The sequence below is a fragment of the Crocodylus porosus genome, unplaced genomic scaffold (genome assembly GCF_001723895.1).
Source record: "Crocodylus porosus isolate Cpor-Errol unplaced genomic scaffold, CroPor_comp1, whole genome shotgun sequence".
Taxonomy (NCBI): domain Eukaryota; kingdom Metazoa; phylum Chordata; order Crocodylia; family Crocodylidae; genus Crocodylus; species Crocodylus porosus.
Window position 1 is genome coordinate 39,418,180 of NW_017728906.1, and position 21,193 is coordinate 39,439,372.

The window sequence follows — 21,193 nt, forward strand, 5'->3', positions numbered from 1 at the left end:
TGCTGCCCATCCCCTTCACAGAGCTCCCCTGCTACTTCACTGTGCCTCCACTTACCTTCACTGCAGAAGGGATATGAATCAGCTGTGAGGTTGAGTGCAGGAAGCTGACCATTCCAGGGATGGAGACTTGCAACTCATAGTGGGAGCCAAGTTGCAAAGGGTGACCCGCCTGCAATGCAAAAGTTTGCTTACTCCTACTCTGGGTGCCTAAACAAAAGTTTCTATGCATCTGCAGAAGTTTCCTGGTTTGAGCAACCAGGCCTCAACCTAAGCCTAAACTCCACTGCAACCCACATATGAGGCAGAGCTGCATCTATGCTCCACCTAAACCTCTAGTAGGCATAGCATCATTGCCCACCATCACCTCCATCTCCTGGTCTTCCTCTGGCATTTTAAAAAGAGCAAACCCTTTTGAGTTAGGTGCCTGCCCTTAGAAGAGGATTCAGGCTTCTGGACCTTGGGTGCACAGAGACGTGTGAAGTCCTGACTCGAGTGCCTAAGCTTTGAAGAGGCAGGAATTCAAACGGACCCCTGGGCCCAGTATTTCAAATTAGCTACATCTGGGTAGTTTCCATGTGAGCTTTTTTGGGCTACCCTTTGGCACAGTCTTTCCACATTGACTACTTAGGGAGTCAAGATGCCTAAGCCCATTTCTTAGGTTCATGATCCTGTGGACAGAAGTCTGCTTTTTACATATCCTGAAGTCTAAGATGGAGGTGCACGATTTGCCTTGCTGGATCTTACCCCATATTACTAACAATTACATTTGCACAAAATGAAGCAAACAGTATCCATCTCCAAGCTAGATCTTGGGCTCCAGCTGAAACACACATAATGCAAGCCAAGGGGAGGTGATAAGATAGTTCTTCTGTGCACTTCCCTGATTGTTAGCTTAGTCTGTGCTAGGACAAGCTTCAGCTGTAAAATAAGATAGAACCTACACGGCACCTGGGCATCCACTGCATGTGTGGGCCACAGTCCTTTCTTTCTGGCAACATTTCTTCTGCCAATAGCTAAGGGGGAGGGGCATAGTCTTACACTGGATGGCACAGATCTACATTGCAGCAATCTCTCTCTCATCAGTTATGCTTGACAATATCTGTTGGAAATGCATGTGTCAGGATCATTCGCTCAGTCTCTAGGAGGTAGTGCCAACATCAGTTTCAGGTCCAACATGACTAACTTCTGTAGGAATCAAGATGAAAGTATTTGATGTTGGAACATGTTGTTCCTCTTGCAAGTGACAGAAGCCGAGAGAGAGTTAGGAACTCTGTGGGCAGCACGGTGATTGTCTGAAGTACTTTGGCATGGCCATCAGATACACTCAAGCCGATCTAAATAAAGACTTCTGTTTCATTTGGATTTTTAAGATGTTTAATTAAAGGTGGTTCAATAATAAACTTACCTTGTATTTTATTTTCTGTAGTGTGAACATGATGCAATTAACAGACATTTGTAGAAACGTGTTCCCATAGAAAAGTAAACTATTATTCTCATATTCAGATTATAGTTGTAACTGGCTTGACTTTCTAAAACAGCAAATGACTAACCTTTCCCAATCGCCTAGTTTTTGTAACCTTTCAATTATCTTTTATTTTTCAAACCATTTTCTTCACAATGGTTCTATTCCAAGTGACTATTGTATGACTGATGATGCCATTACTTGCCATCTGATTTATACCCAAAGCCTTAAATATTAGTAATACAATCCTACATTTATAGCCTATTGCAAAACACCCATAACATTCAAGTCTGTTAGCTAAGTATTTGCTGCTTAACAAAATACATCATGGCTATTCAAGGCTTGCATTAAAATCTACCTTGCCCATTATAAGTAAGAAGGGCAGATGAAGAACCAAAAAGGGGACATAATCTGAAGTCTGGATTGATTGGATTTTCCACAGTAAACAGTGCCTGCTGTGAACAGCTACTCATAAATGTCAAATTTAAATCTCTAGGCCAGCTACTCAGCTGATGAAAAAAAATGAAGTTACGCCATTAAATAAATGGGCCTGGGGCTAGCATATAGTGCAGGAACAGTCTGTATTTGGGAAACAAAGAGAATGTTCTGCTCAGGATAAGCATTAGAGAGGGATTTTCATGACAAGTGAAGAAGCTATCGTTCACTCAGTTTTGAAGGGCGGAATAATGGAAGTTATTCAGTATTCATTTTATTTATCAAAAATGGTACAGTATATGTTAATAGCAAAAGAGAATGGGGTTTCAACAAACTTTTTAGCATAGTAGTATGATTTGGGCTATGATTTGTCATATTATTTGATACATTGAAAAGGAAAATTTGGATCCCCCCCAATTCTATGTTTCATTTTCACACTTAATCAAAGAATTTAATGCTCAGGACAGAAGTAGCAGGGCAGAATGTAAGTGTGTGGGACAAGATTAACAGGACTCGTCCATATTAAGCCCAACTCTACCCAGTGCTACCTGTCCCTCATTTTTGTGTTTTCCAAAATTCACAATAAAAAAAGCATACTTAAAACCCAAACATTGTAAAGTATCTTAACACGCAGGAAGATGATCTAACAGACATCTTAGTCACTAAAAATGCAAATGCAGACTACAGTGTGGATCTGGATTGCCATGCTAGGCCAAGCTTATTTTATTACATACATTCTGCATTCTAAGTACTAATACGTTCATAATGTAAACATTAAGCATACAGAGTTAAAATTCAAGGCCACAATATTTTTGATTGTCCCTTCTTGTGTCTTTGGTTGGCCGAGATCAACTCGTAGTGTATAAATGCATAAGTTATATAATTATTATATAAAAAGGAAAAAAAATAACATTGACTTGTATACTTCATTCTGACAAACGCACAGCGTTCGCGACTCAAAAAAGAAAAACTGGCGCCCGCCTAACAAAAATACTCAAGTGATTTCTGATTTTGGCAGTCTGGGTTTGTCTCTTACAACATTAGAAAACAAACTCCTTTAATACTGATGAGGTCCTACAGGTTACCTTTAAATATCAAACAATTCCAGTTCTGAACTTTTAAAAAAGAGATGCATATTCTGATTTCTGAATTCTACTGCTTCTTCCTTTTTTACTATTTTTTAAATCAAGTCTTTTCCTACTGTAATACTGGGAATGGTATGACATTGATCAGAATGTTTCTTGTCCAAACAAGTAATTCTTCTTAGTCCACCAAGCAACACCATGTTTTCAATCTCTTGAGTATCTATCTACCAGGAAAGAAGCATTTTTTCTCCCATTCCCATCAACTTCCTTTTCCTTCTCTTTCCTTCTACTTCCTATATCATATGCAGGCCCTTGGTCTACAACCATACACTTGCCCTTCAGCACATTCTTAATTCCTATGTTTGGCTCAGGGTTCCTGTAATACTGTCAAGGTATCTTAAAGCTTGGTTTGTCTTCACAGTTTGAAATAGCTGATACTTCCCCAATAAATGGAATGCATTTTGATTTTAATTGAAAGAATGCCATCATATTCCAAATCAGCCTCCATACTAGACCAGTCTTTTTTTGATATGTTTCTATCTTTTAAATACAGGTAGGTTTTTTTGTTATTTTTAAATGAATTCATATACTGTATGTTAGGTCACTATAGAGTTATCCTTATATTGCTGTACTATAGTCCCAGTTTGCAAGATATCAAACTTTATACAAAAGCTTATCAACATTTTAAGACCACTTTCTCCTGTAGGTTCTCCATATCATTTCATGTTTTTACCTACAACAGTCTTGCAGTTTTTGGTCCGTATACCTGATGCCCATATAACATTACATTTTAGCATCTTTATACTTGAAAACTTTCTTTCAATCCCTACGACACAAAGTCTTTTTGACATCTTTTTTTCCCAGTCAAACTTTTCATGTCTCTTTAGGCACTTTTAATTCATGTTCTCCAGTAGAGTTCTTTATAATTCTTTGGGGACTATATTCCATAACGGGAGAAATGCATGTCTCTTTCTCTTTTTTCCATTTAGTAATAGGTGCCAAGGTGAGAAGGCATATGCGTAGCTGGAAGCCTAGTATTAGGGTAGATACTTCCAGTTGGTGAATTCCAGTATGGATTGGGGGCAGGAAAAAAGCTGGAGGAAGTTACAGGTAAAGCTGGAGGATGGGGAGCTACAAAGTTCATCTTCTGGGGATGTGCATGATAGGAGCTCATGTAGGGTAGGTCTGATGGATACTTGTACATAGATGATTCTGGGGGATGTGGCTGGAGAGCCTGAGCAATTCCATGGAAGTCAAACTTGTAGGCATAACGCTTACCATGGACTTTAGTCATAATATTTTTGTCATAGTAGTAACGGAGTGCACGACTGAGCTTGTCATAGTTCATGTTAGGCTTGCTTTTCCTCTCTCCCCAGCGCCGGGCTACTTCATCAGGGTCAGTCATCTTGAACTCACCATTGGTGCCCTCCCAGGTGATGCAGTTGGAATTAGAGCTATCTGACAGGAGCTCCAGTAGAAACTGCCACAGCTGGATTTGTCCACTCCCTGTGAGCAGAACAGAAAATAGAAAGGTGGAATCAGTGTCTAATAACATAACGATGGCAACTCTTCCAGATTGTCATGCAGACCTACAAAATCCAAATGCATAGCCAAATAGCCAATGTTTCAGCCTTTCTACCTCTCATTCTCAAACTGGCACCTCTTTTCTTTTTCTAAAAAAAAAAAAAAAAAAAGAGGAAAGAAAAGAAAAAAAATGGAAAAGAAAAAGAAAAATCCTTGCATATCAGAGACCATGACGGAATATATTGTTTTTCCTAATTTGGGAAGGAGAATGCCATTATATGTAGATTCAGTAATGACCTAATGTCAGGCAGTTTGGACAACTGATGGCAAAATAATACAATGCATATTTAGGAAACTAATCCCCAAAGCTCAGGAGAAACAGCCTTCACTTTCATTACATGATATTGGTCTTATTCTCATAACATATTTTGCAATTAAATATTCTCTACCATGAAATAAATCTACACAAAATGTAGAAGTTTAGAGAAAGCTGGATCTAATCCAAACTGTATCACCCATTTCCAGTATTTAGGGAAATGCAGAATGAAAACTTATTAGCATACTGTTGCATTGCCCCTGACTATATTGCATAGCATTTGGGGGAACAATGAAAAAGTTCATAAAATGAACTTTTCCCCCCAAATGCTATGTAATTGTCCTAAGTCAAACAAGAGTGCAAATAATTGCTGAGGCTAAGACTTAAAGCAATGTCCCATCCTGACCTGCAGCACCCCTCCCTTCCCCCCCCCGAATTAAATCTTAAAGAGAAAGAGTTGATCCTATTGGAAATGTTGCATTCGTCAATGGGATAAAATAAAATATGAGGTTTCTAAGCAGTTGTCACTTGTGTTAGATAGGTCTTGCCAATTATATTCATGTAAGAAGAGGAACAATTTTTGATAAAGCAGCACTGAAATTATGAAAATTACTGCATGCAACTGTGCCCTGCAATGTGCAACTGCTTGTAATGTGCTCTGTTTCATGAAGCATAATGTCAGCAGAATTTGTCAGCCATACATTTCTGTACATCTCTGATGAGAAATTACATTTTTAAAGCTGATATGTAGGTATAATAAATAAGCTTTTCTTTGGAAAGTTTATAAGGGTACATTACAATATCAATCTTAAGTCACATCTGAAATCTATTAGCAGTTTATACTTCAGTGCAACTGAAACCTATATTCCTTTAAATTATATTTATCCAAACTGTTCTTAATGAATTTCTTCTGTTCCATTAACATGCATTAAATAAACAAACAAACAAAAGAATCTATGGTATGAGCAGGGCATGCAATTTTAATACATAAAACATAACAAGAGGATTAGAGTTTGGAAATCAATAAACAGTTCAGCACTGGACAAAACACAATTTTTTTGAATAAGCAATCCAACATATGTTCTAATATAAACACTTGCCTTCCAAATGTAATATATAGTCCTATGAAAATAAATCATTGCTGTCAATTTCCTTTTAATGAGAGAGTAATTCCATCATTTTATAAATACACAAACTTGTTAAAGTGCAGGAATGATGGTTTGTAGAAATTCCATACCCCTGACTTTCCCCAAATGTTGAAATGTATCCCCATTCAGAGCAGGTCACATTAGCACTTTCCAGAATGCTGTAGGCACGAGTCTAGCAAAAAGACAGTTGATGCAAATGTGCTAGGCTGGGATTTGCAAATGGTTTGAAGGAGCTAGGTACCCAGCTTCCAATCTGATTTGTAAACAACCTTCTGACACTAGTTCTTATTTAACTTCTTTCTTACAAGATGTAAAAAATGTTGTCTTAAAAATTACACTAAACTATACAATAACTATCTAAAAAAGCTAAATAAAGGGGAAAATAGCAACTGACATTGCGAACTGGTATTACAAGCTGGTATTCGGTACCAATTGAAATGCTCCCAACCTAAACAAGTCATAACAACATCACCCTAAGAACCATGAAAAGTAAGACATTTTATAGACAGAAATAATACAGTGGGGGAAAGGAGCAGAAAGAAAGAAGCTTTCTAGTATTTGGATGTTAGGGAAGGGGTAATAGTCCATGACATATGCAATGTCAATCTTCTGGCCCAGACTGATCTCATTTATACTACGCTGGTTCTGGTTGTACTGGACACAGTTAACTGGACTGATTACTATGGCATCAGATTAACCACAGTGAGATCAGTGTATCAAAATATTTTAATAGTCTATCAAAATAATTACTCACCACAGTGATGTTTTGCATCCCTTTCTAAATATTATAAGCTACAGTTCAGAATGTGCTCAATAACATGTTAGAAAGGGCATGTCATATTTAATCAAAATCTGATCTTACTTGTAACTGCAGCTTTCTCTTTTTTCTGAGTGGGAGAATCTCACTGGGTGAACTTCAGTCTTATCAATGGGACACTATAACACCAACCTTCTAAATAAGGCTTAAATAAGCCCTTGCACTGGCTCTCTTTGACTTTAGTAAGACTATTCATGTGATTAAAAGCTCAATTCTGTAATCTGTTGGGTTCCATCAGCTCCTACAGCTTTGCTGGTTTATTCTGATGGGAGCTAAGAAGGGTCACCTCCCCTGCTGAATCTGGCATTTAATTTGTAGTGAGGTTTCTTCAGTGGTGAGATCAGAAAAGTCATCTTAAGGTATCAAGAATCCTCACCTGGATTTGCAAGACGGCTACTGGTTGGTCCAAGAATCTGGTAGGGATCTACACGAAAATGAAGAAAAAAAAGATGCAACAACCTAAAATCAATTAGAAATGTGGGTATCATCCACACAGATTTGCATACATAGCCGACACACATGCATAGCCAAAGGCAAAGGCCACTCCAGGGACCTGAGACCTGCAATCTGTCGTATGACTTCCCTGCCCTGGACAAATGGTTATAGCAAACTGAACTAGGGAGACTCCAGCCATGGAGCTAGAGGAAGCACTGCTTAAGCTAAATCAAGGAGAAGAGGGGAAAAAAACCTATCTGTTTTTTGTAAAAAAAAGGGAGGTTGTATTTTCCCCCTGCTTTCTTCTTACTTTACCCACTGCCCAGGTGATCCCTTCATTGGCATAAGTACCATGTGCAGCAAATGTGATAATAAATTGAGGGGGGGTGGTTCAGTAGCTAAGATGGCAACAGCTGAAATCGTGAGGCTCTCATGGAGTAAGAATTAGAGGAAGGTAATTGTGGTCCCTACATTCTGGGAGTGGTAGGTACTTTTTGATGGGAGAAGAAGGAAACTGAAGAAAATGATGTCTTTTTCCCTCCTTTGGATAGTTTTCCTGCTTCCTTGAATAGAAGACATTCACTGACATGCAAATGAAAAAATCAGTGCTGGGACACTGGTTTTCTGCTGCTCGTTAATGCAACCATCAATAGGTGCACACATGTGCAAGCATATTTAGATGCTGGACATTTGGCCTAAAGAATCCAATATAATATATTCAAAGGTCCCCTTTCTCTCTCTCTTTCTCTTAAATCTATTATCCACTCTATCTTCCATTCTTGTGAACCAAGTACGTAGCTGAACACAAGAGATGAAGCTGAGTTAATTTTTCTTTGAAAACTTGGTCCATCAAGGAATGTTCTATGTAATTTCTTAAGATTTTCAAAGGAGCCTGAGAGAGTTAAGCAGCCAGGTACCATGGAATTTCAGTGGCTCCTTCCTGGGAAAAGAAATAGGAAGGAAAAGGGAATAGAGAGCCACAAATACCAAAGCCCAAACTCGAGGGCATTAATGCAGCTTTAAGCCCTCTGGTCATGTGACTGTTGCTAGGTTTTCTCATTTCCCAACAGCCTCATCCCCCTGGGAGCTACTCTCAAATGGATGACAGCTCAGGGGATAATCAGGTAGCATTTTTTATATTTGTAAAATACTGTGTGCAGTTCATACAAAGCTAATAAGTGATCTATAAGACTTGCATTAAAGGTCACTACCTTTCTCAACGGTCTCTAGTATGCGGGAGCTCAAATTAGCTACAACTAGGAAATGCTATTTTGACAAACAGTAATAAAATACCTCCCAAACACTGTATGTAAACACCTCAAGTTAATGAGATGTAGCCATGCACATATTCTTATTCAGCTATAACATAAACCAGAATAATAACTTGAAGTCCATCTAGAAAACATAATATCCAAATCCATCTACCCACAGCATCCTCTGGGTACAGAAGCCTTTGTCATCTTTAGCTTCCATCTTTTCTGATTGCATGATTTGTTTAATCAGTTATAAGGATCCTTTAAACAGTATGAAAAGCAGGTCATGATGGGGATATGACAGTATGTTGGCAATGATGCAGTTTCACCATGTCTGACTTTACAGCAAATTGTTAGCATGTATTCTAGGCTCTTTGATTTGTAAACACAAGAGCTGAAGTTTGAGAGTCAGCTGTACGGACAGGACACATAGACAAATATATGAAGTGACAAGGCTACATGAGGAAACTCCATACTTTGAAAAGCATTCCCAGTAGGCTACCTGCTGGCACACTGTACTGCCTTTCTGGTAACATTTAATATATTTCCTGCCACGCAGGTCTAACTTAAAATAACACACACCTAACTGAGGACGCTGGTCTTCTGTTTTGGACACTGATGATGATGATGGCTGTGTAGCTGAAAATACAAAAATGGATACATTTATTTAATTTTCCAGTTTGAAAATCCCGCACCAAAGTTATCTTACATTGAAAAGGCCAAAGTTACCACTGGCACAAGGAGCAATAACTTGCTGGATTTCCAACAGTGCGGCATCTGGTGATGAAAACACTGGAATTTGGATTGATGAGCTCAACTGAGTATGCAGGTGATCACATAGTGAAATAAAGGCAAGTGTCCTTCTGGCTTCAGCGAGAACAGATTTTAGCTCTATTGGAAGGACATAGCTATTACTATACATATATATGCATGCTTATTGGTAGGGCTTGATTTAAATCCAGAAAATCATGAAATTAGGTGATTTTCACAAAAAATGCAATTTGCAACTAAATGCCATGACATGGCCGCTTGCTGGGCAACTCCCCAGCAAGCAGCTATGTCATGGCATTTCGTTGCAACAAGATGGCTGCCACAGACTGGGGAAAGCATTCCCCAGCCAGCTGCAAAAGTCCAGCAGCCCAGGTAAGGTGGGGGGAAGGGGTTGCAAAAGGGACAGGGGGAGGAGAGAGCCTGGGGATGGGGAGGGGAGGGGCTGTTTGCTTCTCTGGGAAGGAAAACTGGGGTGCTGGGGTTGGGGGTGCCTGGGGGCTGCCTTGGCAGATGGCCCTGGCACTGGGTAGGGGAGGTGCTGTTTGCTCCTCTGGGTGTGACAACTGCAACACTGGAGGTTGGAGGAAGAAAAGGCACATGCAGAGGAGCAAACAGTTCTTCCCCTACCTGGTGCCAAGCCTGTCTGCCAAAGTAGCCCCCAGGCACTCCCAACTCCCTGTGCCCCAGTTTTCCTGCCCAGTGAAACAAACAGTCTCTCCCCCACCTCAAGCCAGGGCTCTCTACTTTTCGGCAGCTATCAGAGGTCTTGGGAGGAAGGCCTCTGCTGCTGCAATTAAACCTGGACCTAAACCTGCCACTTCAGCCAACTGGGGGAATGGGGGGACACTGTGATCTGGGCATGAAAATGGCAGTCCTCACCATAATCAGGCCATGATATTAGCAAGCTGGGGCTGTGATTTTGTGGGTTAAACCAGGCACTACTTATTGGACTTGTCAGCATCACAGATCAGGAATTCTAACAACATAATCTCCAGTGAATGGCAAGTTCCATTCAAGCATATTTCTATTGGTTCCCGTCAGTAGTACTGATGTACACGAAGAGGATAAATTAAATTCTTCTAAGTAACCTCTTGTGAAACTCACAAAGAAAGAGACCTCTTTTTCCTTATGTGTGGATACTTTTAAGAGACCTTAACACATCTGAGAGGTAATGTGTAATAATGCCCTTCCTTATAGAGGCAGAACTCCTTTCTTTGGACACTGAGTCTTTTCTGCATGCGGCCATAGATGGGAAAATGGAGCCCAAAGGCTTTAAAGAACAATGTTTAGGAGACCCCCATCATTTAAATAGATTTCAGCTACATGGGAGGGATCTTGACCTATCTTCCTTCACAGTCTACAGCACTCACACTTACATTTACTTTATTGGTAAATAGACACTGAATACAGAGATAACTAAGACTTTAACATTTCTCCAAACTCTTCTGATTTTGAAATTTTGACCCTAAATGTAATGCACCCAATTCCTTGTTCAAGTTCTTAGATCAGCTCTTGATACACAGATACCCATTCTAGACACCTGAGTCATAATAGTTTAAAAAACACAACGGCAGCATTCTGACACTTGACATTGCTGCTTTGGTTTGAGTTAAAACTGCACTGGAATTCTGCCTGCCATGAACTAGGCCTCTAGGTTGGAAAGTAAGCAGATGTGTTACCTTTAGACTGAGGAGCAGGATGACTGTGAGTTGTCCACGCTGATCTTCTGGCTTGATCATAAGGCAAATCTGTAGAGGAAAATACACTGTCTCAGGTATGTATGGTATAGTGTAACATGTTCTAAAACACTGCATGCAATGATATTACTGAAATAAGGATTCCTATAAACCAAATCCTTGTACTTTTACTCTTTTCTTACACTGACAGCTGCCCCCTGGCCTCCCTAACAACATGACTGACATCACTCCCCAACGTGTATTCAATCTTGGCAGTGAAAAAAAAAAGTATCATCTCATTTGCCCACTACTGTACTATATATATTGTTTGGTATCTTGTCACCTTCCACCTACTCTTTAGACTCCTAATCCTTACCTGCAAAATTCTCCACAACTCTGCTCCTGTCTTTAACCCTTACTCTTCCACTCAGTTATAAGGAAAAGGGCATGGTGGACATGTGGACAATTTGTGTTGCAGCCATGTTCAGTGGAAAGATGTCAAGCTTCCACGGAGGTTAGAGGGAAGATTAAGTGTCAGATCCACTAGGTGCCTATGATGTAAGGGTGAGATGGAGGCCTCTTCTGCCATTCATTGTTTTAAAAGAGGGACTGTGGTCTCCAGAGGTGCAACTAGTATATTCAGTGCCATGGACAGCAGAGATGTACTTGACCTGTGGGCACTGGAACGGAAGCAGGAACTGGTCCAGGCTTAGTTAGGTCTCTGGCTGGTGCAGAGTAGCAGGACTAGGCTGGGAAACTGCAATCAGGGAGGCTCAAGGGTGACACTGAAAGCCACACCCTATAAAGTTTGAAATTTGGTAGCATGGCTGCAGCCTACCTCTCCCACAAATTCCCTCTTCCTTACTCTAGAGCCTCAGGACTTTGCTCTAAGCTGGTTTTTTGGCCACTTCTGCTTACTTTGTTCTGTTGGAAGGCATAGCTGTTGAAGTTTTAAGCATCACTGCCTCTGTTCCAGCACCCACAAAAAGTCAGTCTATGTGTGTCCCCTCACTCACCACCTGCTGTGTTATTGGTTAGCCTCTTTACTGTTTTGTAACTTGCTAGTATGTTGCTGTCCCTTTCTGAGATAAATCCAGGCTTTCTGGTTGCTGCTTGTAATATGGAAAGCTTAAGTGTTTCCTCATTCTTGTAGGTTGCACCTAGTAGGGATATTTGGGACAGCATGGTTCTGTATTTTTTTATAATATTGCACTAAGCAACTACTAAGACTTACCTCCCCGACTCCCCAGCAAAACCAACTCTTTATTTCTTGTTAATATTCCACAATTTTTCTGATTAAAGAAACCATTTATTGTTTATCAATCTTACTAACAACACTAAATTTGGAACCATTTCCTCTCTCGTTAACAGCTAGTTGGATTGTGCTACTTACTGTGTACCTCTTTCATACACATACAGCTGTTCCTGTTTCCCGTTTTGTGAGCCCTTCACTCTGTTAACTTTATTCGCATATATCAGCCATTACTTACACTCTCCTGTGCATAGCTCTTTCCTCACACTTGGCACAATCTTCCACCTCTTGTGCACTTACCAATTTCATATTCAGCCTTCATAATCATTCACATAAAATACCTCTTTTTGTTTCATAATTAGCTGCGGGCTTACACTTCAGCATTTCCCATTGTCAGTATGGGGGTGGCAATTTCACAGTTACTGAAGGAAACCCAAAACTTGAGAAGTTAACATGATGTGATATATTACCTGCCTACAACCCTTAATGCCCAACAGTAACTCTAAGGAAATCTCTTCAGAGGCTTTCCAACTGCTTTCCTTGTCATTTGCTCTGTATTCTCCCTCTTGTGCTAGCTTTTTTTCTTGTTATACTGTTTAAATTATTTCAAGCTTTCTGAGACAAGGAACTTATGTATCTGTTCCTTGTCTCATTTGCTTTCACTTTTCATCTATTCAGGAATTTTCTTTACATCTGTCCTAACTAAATTCTTTAAACTATACAGTATAGGAAATATGCAGGGGTTAATTTCACTTTCAAAAAAGGTTTTTGCTTTCTTGTGCATTTCCATAATTGACTTTGGCATGTTAGCTACTATTTCTACCAAGTCAATGCATAACTTTTTGTCCTGCTTTGAGAATTCAAGAAAGAGAATTAAATATATTGCTTATTGCCAAATCAGTGCAGTATTAAGATAGATCCTTTGGATGGTAGATTCTTAATACGATCTTTGCTTCCATTTAGAAAAGTTGCCTGACAACCGTTAAAACAAAATCAGGTAGAACGTCATGAACAAGTCCCAAAGAGGATTGGACTCTATGTATGGCTCTATGTACCTCTGCCCATTTTCATACACTATGAGACAAAGTGGAATGGAAACAAAGTGTAATGTGTAACTCACAACCCAATTGACTTTAATTTATTTAGTCTGTTTGGCTTGAGGGATTGACTGGCACTACCAGCACTTGGGGCGGCTGGAATCCTACACTTTAACAACTTTGCTTTTGCTGAGAGATGCAGTTTTCAATTGCATTACATTTTAACCCAAAATGCTTTTTTATCCATGATTTTTACAGTTTCACCTCTGGTTGTTTTCTTTTAAAAACATATTGAAAATAGTGATAAGTACAGGGATTAATTCTTGAGCTGAACAACAGTAGACTTTACTATTATTACTGTTTACCAGCTGAATTACAGTAGCACCCAGAAGTTAGTATCAGGTTGGGATCCAATGGTCCTCTGTACATTTAGAGAGTATAGTTAGAGATAGGGCCTGCTCTGAAGACCTCACTGTCATAAAAGAAAATGAAGAGACAAAGAGTCATATTTCCTGCTGTGTCCAGAGTCTACTCAACACAACAGAAGAAAGAAGTGGGTGGTCATCAAACCGTTCATGTAACCCTGATCCTCTGCTCACTTCCATGTATAAAGTTCAGAATAGCTGAGGGGCTGCTCTGAACCAGTGCTGTGTGGCTGTAGTCCTCAATGGATCCCATACTAGCAGAGAATTTCAGAGTACATCATGGCCCATCCACACCCTTGCCTGATCCTCCTTGTTTTGCTATGCCTCTTTCCTCCTCTCCTCCCCACCTCCAGGCCCAGTGTACCCCTGGGGGGCAGGAGAGGAGGTGGAAGTGTGTCACCTGATTGATAAGAAACTTCCCAGGCTGGTGGTATTCCCACCTAATGGTTGTGACCAGTATCTTCCCACCTTTGTGCCTGCATAACACCAAGGCTAGGGACAGACATTCAAAAAGCCTGAATTGATTCAATCATTGCAGGTTAGTTTAATCTGGCTAGGCTGAACTGGTTTGAAACTGGACAGACATTCTCTCTGGACTGAGGAAATTCAGGCACATGCCTGCAGTGGGTCAGGCTAGAAGCTGGGTGCAGGGGGTGCTACAGCAGCCCTCCCTTCTATTCTGCAGGGAGCTGAGCTGAGTGGGGTGCTGCCAGGCTCTGGCAGGACTCTCTCATTCAGGATGTCTGCCTGCACGGTCCCAGGCTATTCCCAGCTGGCTGGGAGGCCCCAGCTGGCTGTTCAAGGGGCGGAAGTGTTGCCAGCCCCAGGTTAGCACTCTGAGGCAAGGGAGTGTGTGCAGTGCATGCAGCTGTTGATGATACAGAGCTTTTCCCTCCCTGCTTTGTCATACTGTCTGCAGCAAACTGACAGGCGAGCAAGCCAGCTGGAAGAGCGAGGGACGGGCTGATAACAGTCTTTATCACCCAATTAGCCAAAAAATAGCCTTTCTCCACATTACTTCAAACTTCTTAAACAGCTTACCAGTTGACCTCTTGATTAGCTCCAAAAGCCCTAGGTGGTCACTGTTCTGTCTGCCTGTGAAATTGGAGAGAGACACACACAGACACCTCTCAGTATTAGCTAGCATACCACATGCTGGCTACATTCCCTGCTGTGGCAGAGATGAGGAGGAGATCTCTGCTTAAGCAGTGAGTGGTGAGGGCCAGCACGGCGAGGCCAGCAAACCCTGCTGTGCCTGCAAGTCTGTGCTGAGCTCCAGCCAGGGAGCAGAGGGAAGGGGCCAGCCCTGCTGTAGAGCAAAGAGGCCTGCCCAGCCCAGAGAGCATGCTGGGATACTGTGGGACTCTGATTTAACTTAAACCAGCAAGGGGTCTGGGACAGACATTGCATAAACTAGTTTGGACCCGATCAATTATGTCTGATATTACATTCAATCAGGTTTATCTCAAACCAGTTTCAGCCATTTTCAAACTGGTTTATGTGCACTGAACATCTATTCTGTTACAGGTTTAAACCAGTTTCTGACCACTTAAACCCATTTATGTGTAATGTCTATCTCTAGCACCAAAATCTGTGTTGGAGGAGCAGCACATGATATACAAGCAAAGACTGGATAAGTGTAGTGTCAGGTATAAATGTGGTAGGTCCCATGTCTTTAAAGCCCTTGCCCCAAAGACCTAGGGCCAAAGGGAAAATATAACAGTATTCAGATTTGTACCTGTGACCATCCTATTTGACCTCTTCCCTTTTCAGTTGGGTTTTATTTAGGGTTTAACAACTTTCTCACATTGAAAGTCCTTGTAGATCTGTATTCTGATGCTAGCTGCCTGGACTTTGTGGATCTGTGTATTAGTGATACTTGTAATTATAAGGACTTATTTTTGTAAAATATCACAGACCTGAAATGCATTAAGAAGTATAAATTTAGTTCTGTGAGAAAGCTCTTTTCCTTCTGAATCAAGGCCCATCCCCCTACAGTTTTGTGACTACACCCTCTTTTAAAAGAAAGATCCAGTTCTTAGTCCTGCTTGAAATAGCCTCTAAATTAATACTTTATTCTTAGTTCAGGATCTTGGAGTTTATTTAGACAATGATTTGTGTTTTGATAAACATATTGCCATTGCAGATAAGCAGGTCTGTTTTGATTCATGAGAAAATGGTACAATAGGTTCTTATCTAGAGCATATCTTTGATGAGAACTTTTCTGTTTGATGAGACATTCAGGCAACACCATATTAGGCCTTCCTGAGCTACCACAGAAACCATTGCTTCACTTTTAATGTGCAAAAAACTTCTGGTGTTTTATTGTAATGATAGCTGGAGAAATATGCCTTAGTTGTTCTAATTCATCCGGAGCCTCACTCACTTCCTATTTTCCATTGTATTGCTTTAACAATGGCAATGTTTTATTGCCTTTTCTGGAATTGCCTCCTAGTATTTGGCTGATTTTTTAAAATATTAGCACCCTCTATGTCTCTTTTTCCTTTTACTCAGAATCAGGTGACTGTCCTCTGTTAAATTCTACTATAGATGCTAGTCTATCTATGTAAGATTTGGGCCTTCTCTGAAAACTACAGTTCTCAGGATTTTTCTACTGAAATAGATTTTGACAGAAAAAGAAGTTTTTGCAAAATCAAAAAGTTCTGTGGGAAAAATTTCAGTTTTCTGAGATTTTTCTATTTTCTGTTGGAAAAAACAAAACAAAATGTAATGTTTTGAGTCAGCTGGATACAGGTTAATATGTTTCAGTGTACTGAACCTAAAATATTATTAATTGAAAATGTTTTATTTCATGTCAGTTAAAAATTTAATTGTACTTCCTAATGATGCTGCTGTTTCTCGTGAGAGCTATTAGATGCTCTGTCCCCTTCTCTGGGCCAGAATTCCAGAACTATGACTCTCATGATGAAACATGGTCTCTTCTCTGACTAAGCTATGTCATGTATCTCGGTAGTCGCATAACAAAGGATACATCTAGGAAGGTGCAGCTATGCAGAGAGTTTTGTCCCTTTGGGGGAATGGAGGTATGTAGCATCCAAATGACAACTCCTATAAGACAATGTGATACTATACAGAGACCCAATTTAGTGTTGAACTGACTTGAAACAAAATATTTTGTATTAGGCCAGCATGCTGAAATTTGTTAATTTCAAATAGTGAGTTTCAGAATGCTTTATTACTTTTAATAAATGCTGAAATGAAATGTTCCATGTTTATGAACGCTTTTTTAAAATTTAATTTCTTTTATGAAAAAGAGTAATTTTTCAACTTTTTGTCCCAATTTAGGAAAGTCCAATATTTGCTTACCTCCAATGAAAGCATACTCTTAAAATAATCTCTAAGTTATTTTCTCTTGCCACCTCACGTACACAGAATAAAATTATGTCATTCCTATTGACACAGAAATGCACTCAATTCAGGACTCTCAAAATGGATTTCCTGACAGTGGGACTTTTCACGTAGACCATAACCTCTCTGGGGAAAGAACTGCATTCTTTGTTATATATCTGCATGGTAACTGATATAGTACCCTGAAACTTGATGAGAAGTCCTAGGTGTTATTATAACATACGTTTAAAAAATATGAATAATGAGTCTGCTCTTGTGCATCCATTAGCAGGTGCAAGGTTCTAATAGGAGGATTTACCTTCAGGTCATTCTTAAAATCTCATTATTCTTAATACAAAAATCATTTCTCCCAAGCAGCTTGTCCTTCTTTTATTGTGCTGTTTGATAAGCTTCCCTTCTCATTTCAAATCTTCCCTGAAAGCACATCTTTTCTCTACTGGTTGAATTAGATTTAATTTCTTATTTTGCTAATGCTTTGTATTCTCAATTTAACTTTACAGCTGTTTTTTTTTTTACAATAATTATGTAAATATTTTAGGAGGCAGATATTGTGTGTATTAGAATTGTATTTCATAGTTCTTACATTTATTATTCCAAGGATTATATAATTGCATTTGATCATTACTAAAAATTCAGATATACTTATGTCTATACAAAGGTCATTTCTTCTGAATTAACAGGGTTAATCCAGGAAAGTATATGAATAATTAATTTTTTTTCTCTTCACTATGCAGTATTTTACATTTGTCAACTTTCATTTTAATTTGTCATCATCTTGGTCATTCTTCCATGTTGGTTAGCTTCTTCTGGTGTTCCTCACATTCATCTTTGTATTTGACTAATCTAAATAATTTTGTGTCATCACCAAATTTGGCTGTCAGATTCCTGTTTCCAAATAACTCATAAATATGTTAAACATCATCGGCTAAACCATATTTCACCTTTATGCCATGGCTACATAAATGCCATTTAGGGGCATAAAATTGAAATTGGATTTAGTCGCCACCAGGTCTAGTAAAAAAACCTTGGGGTAACCTGCCATTAACTTTTTTTCATGAAGAAAGATTCCCATTTCTTAATCCTATCTTATTGTCTGAACCCAGGCCTTGTGAGATGTTGTGCCAAATATCTTTCAAAAGTCTAAATAAATGATATCAACTGAGCTGGCAGGGAGTCTGGGGAGTCAGCTCCAGGAGGAAGTGTCAGGTGGTGGAGGGGCTGGCTGGGCCACAAGAATGCCCCAGTCTGCAGAGCCGTGGCTAGGTGGCAGGCAGGGGTTTGGCCCCTGCTGCCTGGGTTGATTGCCCAGGTCAGCATTTACATATGTACATTAGTGATGCATAGGGGGTGCATGTGCACCCCTGAGACTGGTTGCCGCTCACCTCCCCCCCCGCCACAGCTACAACTGCCTGTTGGTGGTCCCCTCTTGGCCTACCCTTGCTGCCAACGTCAGCCTGGCCGCTGGAGGGTGGTCCCCACTGCCGCTATTGCCACCTGCAGGCAGTTGCTGTGCCCCCCTGGCCTCAGGAGGCATGAGGCATTCATGCACATGTATTTAGTAGGGCTGTGCAAAATTTCAGCGGGTGTTCTGAAGCTGTTTCAATGTGTTTCAAGCTTGAAACAGAAAAATCAAAATGAAATAAAAGGCCTTGAAATGAAATGAAGGCACTCGAAACATTTTGAGTTTCAAAGCTGGTTTTTCTGGGGAAGTGATCAGAGAGCTGGGGAATCAAACTGGGCACAGTTCCCAGTTGGATTCCCCAGCTCTCTGATCGCTTCCCCCAGCTCTTTTCAGGGGGCCACTGGTGCCAGCTGCAACAAGAGACCTGCAGACTGGGGAGCTGTGCTGGTGTCCTCCCTATGAAGCTCAGCCAGGTGGCAGGAGAGCCACTGGCAGAGCCACTTGGAGCACAGCCCTTGCTTCAAGTGCAGCCCTGGCCAGTGGCTCTCCCCAACCTCCTGCTGCCTCCTGCTGCAAGGCTCAGCTCCGTGGGGCTGGGAAGCTGCTCGGAGTGCAGCCTGGTGGCGGTAGGTGGGGGAGAGCCAGGGCTGCACTCTAAGTGGCTCCACCAGCCCCATGGAGCTCAGTCCAGTGGTGGGATAGCCAGTGGTGGAGCCACTCAGAGCATAGCCCTGGCCAGTGGCTCTCTTGCCACCTCCAGGTTCAGCACCATGGGGTTGTGGAGGCTCCTGCCACTGGGCTGTGCTCACCAGGGCTGCACTCTGAGTGGCTCCACCACTGGCTCTTCCACCACTTCCCGCCACAGGGCTGAGCTCCAAGGGGATGGCAGAGCTGCTTGGAGCACAGATCTGGCTCTGAGTGCAGCCCTCGTGAGCACAAACCAGCAGCTGGAGGCTCCGCAGCCCCATGGAGCTGAGCCTGGTGGTGGAAGGCGGCAGAGAGCTAGTAGTGGAGCCGCTCAGAGCGCAGCCCTGGCTCCGAGTACAGCTCTAGCCAGTGGCTCTCCCCTGCCTCCTACCACCAGGCTCAGCTCCGTAGGGCTGGCAGAGCCACTTGGAATGCAGCCCAGCAGCAGGAGGTGGAGAGAGCCAGGTCTGTGCTCTGAGCGGCTCCACCAGCCCCATGGAGCTCAACCTGCCCTCCCAGTGCTGCCATCAAGAGCCAAGAAGATCCCAGTGCCACCCCTGCTGCAGCCCCGGGAGTGGTGGATGCTGCCGGACTGCAGCTACTAGGCTGCATTGTGCCTTGAACTCCCTTGCACGGTGCAGCCCAGTGGCTGCAGGCAGGCAGCATCCACCGCTCCCAGGGCTGCAGCAAGGATGGCACCATGCTCTCCCCAGTGCTTGAGGCAGGCCGCAATGATGGAAGGGGGCTGCTGTCACCCCAAAATTCACTGTAACCCCCCCCACACCTGCCCTCCCAGCACTGCCATTGAGTGCAGGCCTCCCAAAGGGCATGGGCCCCTCAGAACTGCATGCAGGGTGGCAGGAGGTTGCCACTGCTGCCTGGAGCCAACAGCAGCCGCAGTTTTCCCAGCACCGGGCATGGGCTGAAAGCAAGATCTGCTCACAGGATGACAGCAAGCTGCCTCTGTCAGCAGGTGATGTGAGTTTTGGTTTTAACTGTTTGAGGTGCAGTTGCACAAACCCCCCTGCACCTATCTCCTTGCAGCTTGGCAGGCTTCATTCCTTCAGGAGGGGCTAACTACCCTTGCAATTTTCATCCAAATCAGGCAAAAATTGCAAAGTTACAGGCATTTTTATGGTTCCACATTAAAACCTATGGACAAAACATTGAAACAGCAAAACAGTTTCAATTAAACTAAATGGAGCAGTGCTTCAAAACAAAATGAAAAGATGAAACGAAACACTGTCCTTTCAAAATGGTGAAACGGAAGTCAAGATGAAATGGTGCTGTTTTGAGCAGCCCTAGTATTTAAACAGTTATTTTTGCCACTCTAGGATAGTACTGTCCCCAACAGTGCTATTTTATGGTAGTGAAAGTTATTCTGCTCTAGTCAAATAGTGTTTCATGTGTAGATGTGTGGAAGCATTGCTTGTGTAGAACACAAGACAGGAAAGTACCTCGTAGGCCACGGAGCATGCTGTAGGTAAAAGCAAAGGAGGTGAGGGCACTGTCTATGTCCTACGCTGCAACGACAAGGAACTAATTGATTAATGGTTATCTTTAGTGCCAGTGCAGAGCTCTAACCACTACACTGCACTGCCTCAAAGACAACACATAGGCTAGGACAGACATTGTACATAAAACAGTTTAAGTGGTCAGAAACTGGTTTAAACCTGTAACAGAACAAACGTTCAGTGCTCATAAACCAGTCTGAAAATGGCTGAAACTGGTTTGAGATAAACCTGGTTGAATGTAGTATCAGACTTAACTGATTTGGGTCAAACCAGGTTTATGCAATGTCTGTCCCAGACCCCTTGCTAGTTTCAGTTAAATCAGTCCCCCAGTATCCCAGCATGCTCTCTGGGCTGGGCGGGACTCTCTGCTCCACCACAACCCCTAGTTCTCTAGTAGGAACGGGGTGGGGTATGGCCAGAGTTAGCCTGCTATGGCCTCTGAGGCAAAGGGCCAGAAAGGGGGTTTAGTTCCCTCCTCCATCACCTTGGACCACACCTGAGGTTTGCTAGCCCGGCTGCACCTCTGTGGCTTGTAGCCAGGCAAGGAGGGAGTTAATTCCTCCCTCTGCCCTCCCTGCCCCCCAG

General features: G+C 41.8%; 1 protein-coding gene across 4 annotated transcripts in view; it reads right to left on the reverse strand.

Annotated features, from left to right (window-relative positions):
- Window positions 1-2,149: 2,149 nt before the first annotated feature.
- The window catches only part of ERG (ERG, ETS transcription factor), a 243,195-nt gene continuing 224,151 nt past the window's right edge, over window positions 2,150-21,193 (reverse strand). For all 4 annotated transcript variants that reach the window (XM_019528939.1, XM_019528942.1, XM_019528938.1 and 1 more), the window contains 4 exons: window positions 10,926-10,994; window positions 9,058-9,114; window positions 7,164-7,211; window positions 2,150-4,488 (listed from right to left, as the gene is read on the reverse strand). In XM_019528939.1, the coding sequence (XP_019384484.1) occupies window positions 3,968-4,488; window positions 7,164-7,211; window positions 9,058-9,114; window positions 10,926-10,994 (695 nt within the window). In that variant the 3' untranslated portion in view covers window positions 2,150-3,967. The remainder of the gene's footprint in view (window positions 4,489-7,163; window positions 7,212-9,057; window positions 9,115-10,925; window positions 10,995-21,193) is intronic.